Below are 8,260 nucleotides of genomic sequence, written 5' to 3' on the forward strand. Positions count from 1 at the left end.
TTTTTTTTTTATAAAATGGTAATGTTACATTATTGAGATAAGCCGTCTTTTTTTCAAGTGAAAAATGGTAATCTTACTTATGTTTAATGTAGTTTTTCTATTTTTTATGATGTATGTTTACATATTATTTATAATTTGCGAAAATTAGTAATATTAAAGTGTAAAACTATATTTTATGCCACGTGTCATCTTTTGAGAGAAGTTTTTTTTGCTGATGTGGACGCTCTATGGAGCTTCAAAAGGTTCCTTTTATTAGTAAGAATTAGTGGAATAAATTTTCGTAGAACAGAACTATAAAACAAATAAAATTATCAATGATAGGATCGAATTATAATAGTTCTCACATTTTATAATAGATAAATCAGTGTTACAAAAACAGAACTATAAGTGAAATAGATGATGTACTTTTAGGACAATAGGATACAACATCTGGCAGAAATAGGATGGGTTTGAATTGTAATGCTTAGAGAATTCAAATCAAGCAAGCTTTAAAACCCTTCTCTAGCTCCTCCCGGTTCAAATTCTTGCCAATGAAGACCATCTTGTTGACTCTAGCCTCGTCTTTTCCCCATAACCGGTCTGGGGATCCTTGAAAGATGTCATGGACTCCTTGAAACACGAATCTCTCCTCCATGGTGTGGACCGACAGCAGACCTTTCATCCTGTAGATATCCTCACTTCGTTCCATCAGTAACGTTCCTAGCCACATGTTTGCCTGATGGATTGTTACATAAAAGGTTAACAATCAATTGCTAAAAATGCTAGTACTTTAGTGTGCTTCTCTGTTTATTACCTTGTCAAGGTCTAAGCTCCCTTCGCAAACTATACTGACTGAAGAAACACCGGGATCATGGGTATGATCATGATCATGAGAATGATTATGCTCTGCAGTTAAGACATTAGGTTGTGATGATAAAGACCAGAAGCAATAGCTCACGGTAATAAAGCTGAAGCATACACATCAATAAGCAAGCTATCCTGCCTTTTTCTGGTACCAAACTTACCATGTTCATTGTGGTGATGGTGATCATGATGATGATGGTCGTCGTGACACTCATCATGACCTTTCTTATCATCTTCGGTGGTCACAGAGCTTTCGATTCTGACAAACGCATGATTAACGTAACAATAAAACACCTTGATAAATGCATAAAGCTACGAGACACCGCTATCATAAATGGAACAAGAAAGAAGCAGACCTCTCTAGATCAAAACCTCCAATTCCAAGAACATAATCCAAGTCAACGTTTCCGTAATTTGTCCTCGTCATCTGAGCCATTCTGTTTATTGTCTGCACATAGCCACATCAAATACGTTAACATGGCAGAACACGTAACATCAATGAGAAGAAAGAAGCAGGATCGACCTTTATGCGTTGCACCACTGAACCTAACTCTGACTCACCGACAAGATCAGTCTGCAACAAAGTACAATCACTTTTCAGAACAAGAGCAGATAAGCCAAGTAAGAACAAGGCATTATGGACAATCAATAACTTCCACATACGTTAGGGTAAAACATCTATCAATCACTTACCACATGCCAATGCAATTTGTGAAAAATGAAACTACATAAAGATAGGTAGGAACTATCACATCCTCTTGAAAATAGCCAGGTTTAGTTACCTTATTAACTATGATACGGTCAGCATAGGCTATCTGTTCAACAGCCTCATTGACAACACCTTTGGGTTTGACCTCATCAAGATGCAAACGAGCATGCTTAGCATCAACAAGAGTAACAACACCGTCCAGTTTGACATCATTGAAAATCTCCTCCTCCGCATAAAAGGTTTGGATAATCGGAGCCGGGTTTGCCAGCCCTGGAAGAAGAATTAATTATACATAACTCTCAATCCCCAGATTCTTTAAGATAACAAAATGTTCCCTACCTGTTGTCTCTATCACAATATGGTCGAACTTCCCTTTCTTCTTGTTAACTAACTCAGAAATCATCCTCACAAGATCACCCCTAACAGTGCAACACAGGCAGCCATTGTTGAGCATCACTATATCCTCCGCTCCCACAGATTTGGAAGCAACAAGTGACCCGTCAATGTCAACTTCACCAAACTGAGAGACATTCACATGAAACATGAATCAGCTTAGAATCAGAGTATGTATGTATCATCAACAATACATACCTCATTCTCGATCACGGCTATGCGCTTCCCATGATCTCTAGTCAGTATATGGTTAAGTAATGTCGTCTGTGAAAAAAGTTAACAAACAAAACTAAAGTCAGTACACAATTGACTAAACCAAAACAAAATCACAACTACTTCATTAACCGGATTAAACCAAAACTATAATCCTGATTGTAAATAAGAGATGAAAACCTTGCCGGAGCCCAGAAACCCCGTGATTATAGTAGCTGGAATTCGGTTGTCCGGCGGAATCTTAGTTGTAACATCGGAATCGTCTGTTTGCGGTGGCGCCGACGCGGAAGCTGAGGCCGAAACGGAGGAGAATTTTCGAAGTCGGTTGGAATTAACCACCGTGGGATAGAGCAACGACGGTTTCGCCCTGACGGAAACGGGCTTAGCTATGCGCCTAGAGAAAATCGGGACGGCGGCAGAAGAGAAGCGGTAGTTCAGAGCGGTGGCGGAACGAGGAGAGGTGAAAGCGAGGAAGGTCGTGGCCATCTCTAGCTTTGATAGCGTAGCCATTTTTAGTGAAAGGTAGTGCTGAATCAATCGGCTTAGCTTCTTCCAGATACAAGATAAAAAAAGTTTTTATTATAAAATATAAATAACTCTGGGCCGTGGATGTGGGCCTTGGGCTGCCTAAACACCGATATCCTTAAATAAAAAGACAGAAGAAACAAGCAACACCCAATCAATTATATAGATTTAATTTAATGTCCTTAATTATTTATATTACTATCTCAATAAATAAAATATTCTATAAAATTTGTTAATATTAGTTAAAGTTCATTCAAATATTTACTATAATTCAATTTTATATCAAAACCTTATAACCTCACATACATATTTAAAAAAAAATTTAAGTAGGTTTGTACACACAATAAATTTATGGCAATTACACATTATTTTTTTAAAAAAATTAAGTGCAAATAAAATTTAAATTTTTGACAGATATATATATATATATATATATATATATATATATATATATATATATATCAATTTTGCATTTCTTATTAAAAAGATAGATAAAATGTATAGTAAAAATATTTACATAGTGTATAAATAGTTTATATGCATCGAGAAATTTGCATAACAATTTATTTTATCTTAAAAAATATATTAAAATAATATAAATATTTATAAACACAATTATACATCTATAACTATAAACAATATATAGCTATAAATAATATTTTAAAAGGTACTATTAATAAAAATATAAGTAAAAACAGAAAATAATTTTTTTATAAAAATCAAAAAATAAAATTTACGTAAATTTATTCTGTTTTTAAATTTAAAAATTATTGTAAAATATAAATTAAACTACTAATACAGACTCATGTGTATAAAATATAAAATCTAGTAAATAAATAAAAGAAGAAAAATAGAGAGAGAAAGCAAGAGTAATGAATATGAAATCTTTAATAATCTCCTCCCTAAACTCAAAATGCATCTTGTTATTACAGTTTTTGGAGATTCATGCCTTTCAATGTCTTTAACAAATATATTTTTTTGGGTTATTTCACATGTCATTTGTATTTACTAATAGGAACTGGATTCTATGGTAATTGACAATCCATCATGATTTTTGTTTTTTTGAATTGCATGATTGAGTGCATTTTTTGTGGAAATGTGATTGATGTTGATAAACTGTTTCAATAATGTTTTAGAATCGACCGAAAGAAACATATTGCAGTGCATACATGTCTTCTTTGTTGATTTAGCAAGACTGCACCAAAGGTTTCAGAACATTCTTGTTTGTTTTTACCTCAAGTCGTCATAAACACACGTATCAATTACACTACAAACAACCTGAAGTACATACTTTTAATGTTGGAGTTATAGTTTTGAAGTAGTGGAATTATATGTTTTATAATGTTTGATTGTATCACATTCATTTTGTCCTCTGTTGTAATGGGTAGGACAATCTTGAAAATTTCCTTTTTGATATCGAAGTGTTTCTCAAAAGGGTTTTGAAACTTGGAAATGGTTGACTATCAATAACAATCTAATATGAAAACAAAAAGATAATGTTTAAACATTGAGTTTTATCTATAGTTAATTAGGTAATGTTTAAAATCTGAAGATGTTGTATATCACACGTCAACTTTTAAAATAGTGCGGAGAGATACATATTGAATCACCGACTATCGATAACTAAAATGATGACATCAAATATAAATGTGAATTAGTAATTTACAAGCTTTGCTAAAAAAATGAACTATATATACATACTATTTATTGGAAGAATTCAATTAACCAAGAATTCTGATGTGCTTGTAATATGTAATATTTTTCTAGCCATGAATTGAAATTATGTTTAATTGAGAACTTAGAGATACTGATTATCAGTCTTTGATTGTGTTGTGCATATTAGTATGAGAAATGATTCCAATCCAAACCCATTACTTCAGTTTTGGTTGTTATCAAGTCACTTTTTATTTCTTTTTTGGAATAGCATACTACACATAAAAGAAAATTTTACTTTGAAGTTTGAACTGAATCGATTGAAGAAAACAAAATATAATAAACTATACTATTAAAACAAAATAATTGTTTGGAAATAACTTTGGATTATGTGTTATATTTTATTTTATTTGATCTTTGGTTTTTTATATGGTTTATGTCAATCTATAATTATATTTTATGACTTTTATTAAATATTTAAAACAAAAGTAAATTATCCAATATATTGTAAATAATATTTTAGACCAATATGAAAGGATTAAACGCCTAAAATAAGCAAAACTTCAATTGCTAATCAGCAACTGTAATAAGATACTTGATTGAAGTGCAAAAAGAGAAATATTTAATCCTGCATTTGCTTAAAAGAGGACGCACACGTGTGAAGCGAAAGCACCAATAGTAAGATAGAAGTTACCTCTCTCTCCTTCCAAAATCCAAACTATCTCTCCCTTCAATCTCCGACGAGGCAGGACCAACGACCAATCCCGACATTGTTTGACTCCTTAACCCCCAGATTCATTCACCCGCAGGAAAGAAAAGTCTCTCTCTCTCTCTCTCTCTCTCTCTCTTTCGTCTTCTTGGATCTCGCATTATCTGCAACTTCATCTCCTTCGATTTCTACATCAGATCTGGGGGAATGGATAGCAGTTACTCTGCCATCTCCAAAAACTCTTACCTCGAGTTACAGAAACAGACTCACAATGCAAAACCCACCTCCAAGTTGCTTCCTTCCGATGACGAAACCTTCGTCCACGACGAAGAAAGCTTCGTCGATGATCTAGACTTCGACGTCTCTAACTACCCACTCGTTAACGGATCCAAATCGAGTCAAGGTGGATCTGGGATCTACGGCGCCGTTTTCAACCTCACCACATCCATCATCGGCGCCGGGATCATGGCATTGCCGGCCACCATGAAAGTCCTCGGCTTGGTTCTCGGCTTCGTTTTAATCATCCTCATGGGAGTTTTATCCGAGATCAGCGTCGAGCTTCTGGTTAGATTCTCAGTTCTCTACAAGTCCAGATCCTACGGCGAGGTAGTCCAATCCGCTTTAGGGAAAACCGCTAGGGTTTTGTCTGAGATTTGCATCATCGTCAACAACGGTGGCGTTCTCGTTGTCTACCTCATCATAATGGGTGACGTCATCTCCGGTTCTCTTCACCACGTCGGTGTTTTGGATCAGTGGTTAGGTAACGGGTTCTGGGACCACCGTAAAGTTTTGATCTTGATTGTTATGGTCGTCTTCTTGGCTCCTCTCTGTGCGTTGAACAAGATTGATTCATTGAGCGTGACTTCGGCTGCTTCCGTCGCTCTTGCTGTTGTTTTCGTTGTTGTCTGTTTCGCTGTGGCGGCTATTAAGCTTGTAGAAGGAACTATTGATACTCCGAGGATGAGTCCTGATTTTGGTTCCAAGAAGGCGATCTTGGATCTTCTCGTGGTGATTCCGATAATGTCGAACGCTTACGTTTGTCATTTCAATGTGCAGCCGATCTATAACGAGCTTGAAGGTAGATCGCCTCATAAGATGAACAGCGTTGGGAGAATCACTACAGCTATTTGTGTTGTTGTCTATGCGTCAACCGCTGTCTCCGGTTATCTTCTCTTTGGTCAGGACACTGAATCAGATATCTTGACCAACTTTGATCAAGATCTAGGCATCCGTTTCAGCTCTGCGGTGAACTACATTGTCAGGATAGGATACATTCTTCATCTAGTCCTCGTCTTCCCCGTGGTCCATTTCTCGTTGAGAGAAACCGTCAACACTTTACTGTTTGAAGGATCTCCTCCTCTGTCGGAAACCAAGAAGAAATCTTTGGGGCTCACAGTTGTCTTGCTGGCTCTTATATACATCGGCTCGACCATGATCCCGAATATATGGACTGCATTCAAATTCACTGGGGCAACATCAGCGGTTTCGCTTGGTTTCACGTTCCCTGCTTTGATTGCGTTACGGTTAGGGAAACAGAGCAATGCTTTAAGCCTGGTGGAGAGATCTGTGTCGTGGTTGATGCTTATCTTGGCCGTGGTGGTTAGTGTTGTGGGAACCCTTGGCAACATTTACAGTCTCAGAAGCAAATCAGATTGATAGATTACACCAATCAGAGATTCAGTTTTATGACTGCTACATGCACCTTTAGAGGATCTTGATCAATGGGCTTCTCTGTTCAGGCTAAGCCTAAAGATTCACCTGTTTGTGAATTGGTTTAATCATTACCCGTCACTTCTATGTATACAGACCAGATTCTTGTAATATTACTATTATTATTATATACGCAATTTTTTTGACTCTTTATTGATAAATATATCTCTTTCAGAATAAAATGATTCTTGAGAGGTTCAAAATATAATGTTTAACCTGTGTTGTTGAGTTATATATGTACCCATATATATAAACGGAATTTTTTTAGTTTTTTTTATGGAAGCATATATATCATTAAAGGTTCCAACAAAAATTACGAAATTAGATAACATAATATGCTCACTCGGACAATGAATGGGCCTGTTTGCAATAATCAAAACCTATTCATCTGGACCGTCTTCTTACTATGAGAACGGTGACGTCTTTCTCTGACGAAAATCATCCAAAAGATAAGTGAGAACATGACTGCACCAGAGAGTGACGCCAGTCCTGCGTAGATCCATTGGCTGGTGATGCTGAGTCCAGGGCAGTTCTTGGTGGTTATGTCTCTGAATGTGTCTCGGACGAATGTGCAATCAGCAATACTAGCTAAGAACGGACCGTAATGGTCCAACGTGAATCCTACGTTGATAGCACCCATCATCTGGTCGTATGAAGCTTGAGTTAACCTACCCTGTGTTATGCAGATCCCTTCTGCGTTCACTTGGCACACAAACCCTTTGTAGATCTATTTACCCAATAAAAAAACACACAGAAACGTATTAACATTATTTTAATACAGTTAATCTTCTTCTAAAAGATTATTTACTCTTATGATTCTAATATTAATACTCCATCCGTTTCACTATACTTGATATTTTAGAAAATTTTTGTTGTTTCATAATATATGATGTTTGCACAAATTTATATAATTTTAACTTTATCAAAAATAGTGTAATCAATTAAATTTGTATTATTTCTATTTATAATTAAATAAATCAGTTTTAAAATTGTAACTCAATGATACTCTGATAAAATATAGTTTTTCTTAATATATGTCCGTTGGAGTAAACATAACATATAATATCATACGTACCTGAGAAGCATTAGCGAGGAGAATTTCGTTAGGAGCACAAGGACGTGGATTGTGATGTTCGTCGAGAGGGTTACAGAGAAGAGGAACGAGCGGACCAGACTGGTTATGGTAAAAAGGGTTATTATGTGGGAAGTGATCAAAGTTACTGATATTGACTGTGTACGCATTAGTCATGTCAACGGCCGTAGAGGTCATCGTCTTGGTTATATCCAATGTGTCTCCAATGGTTTTAGCGTCTAAACATGGAAGCAGCTGGCTCAACGCCGACTCTGCTGCTGGATCATGCACCCATTGGTCCATAGCCGTACAAGTGTCCGCAACCACACTGATTTTAGGTAATAACATCATTAGCATGATAAAAACAATAAACTTGGTAATATTGAATTAGATCAGTGTCATTACTGTGGAAACAAGAAGACTGCGCTGAGGA

At 35.9% G+C, this 8,260-nt stretch overlaps 3 protein-coding genes across 3 annotated transcripts; 1 reads left to right on the forward strand and 2 right to left on the reverse strand.

Annotated features, from left to right (window-relative positions):
- Positions 1 to 294: 294 nt before the first annotated feature.
- On the reverse strand, positions 295 to 2,711 carry LOC125595205 (P-loop guanosine triphosphatase YjiA-like). The gene is made up of 9 exons (XM_048771097.1): positions 2,339 to 2,711; positions 2,144 to 2,209; positions 1,892 to 2,072; positions 1,626 to 1,822; positions 1,367 to 1,417; positions 1,200 to 1,291; positions 1,005 to 1,102; positions 794 to 885; positions 295 to 715 (listed from the first exon to the last, which is right to left on the reverse strand). The coding sequence occupies exons 1-9, from the start codon at positions 2,666 to 2,668 to the stop codon at positions 473 to 475; spliced, it is 1,350 nt and encodes a 449-aa protein (XP_048627054.1). The 5' UTR covers positions 2,669 to 2,711; the 3' UTR covers positions 295 to 472.
- Positions 2,712 to 5,009: 2,298 nt separating this feature from the next.
- Positions 5,010 to 6,908, forward strand: LOC125595206 (amino acid transporter AVT6E-like). Its single transcript, XM_048771098.1, has one exon. The coding sequence runs from the start codon at positions 5,253 to 5,255 to the stop codon at positions 6,699 to 6,701; it is 1,449 nt and encodes a 482-aa protein (XP_048627055.1). The 5' UTR covers positions 5,010 to 5,252; the 3' UTR covers positions 6,702 to 6,908.
- Positions 6,909 to 7,041: 133 nt separating this feature from the next.
- LOC125595207 lies at positions 7,042 to 8,157 on the reverse strand. The gene is made up of 2 exons (XM_048771099.1): positions 7,831 to 8,157; positions 7,042 to 7,482 (listed from the first exon to the last, which is right to left on the reverse strand). The coding sequence occupies exons 1-2, from the start codon at positions 8,128 to 8,130 to the stop codon at positions 7,129 to 7,131; spliced, it is 654 nt and encodes a 217-aa protein (XP_048627056.1). The 5' UTR covers positions 8,131 to 8,157; the 3' UTR covers positions 7,042 to 7,128.
- Between the last annotated feature and the right edge of the window lie 103 nt (positions 8,158 to 8,260).

Source organism: Brassica napus, unplaced genomic scaffold (assembly GCF_020379485.1).
Source record: "Brassica napus cultivar Da-Ae unplaced genomic scaffold, Da-Ae ScsIHWf_1005;HRSCAF=1411, whole genome shotgun sequence".
In the NCBI taxonomy this organism is placed as follows: Eukaryota; Viridiplantae; Streptophyta; class Magnoliopsida; order Brassicales; family Brassicaceae; genus Brassica; species Brassica napus.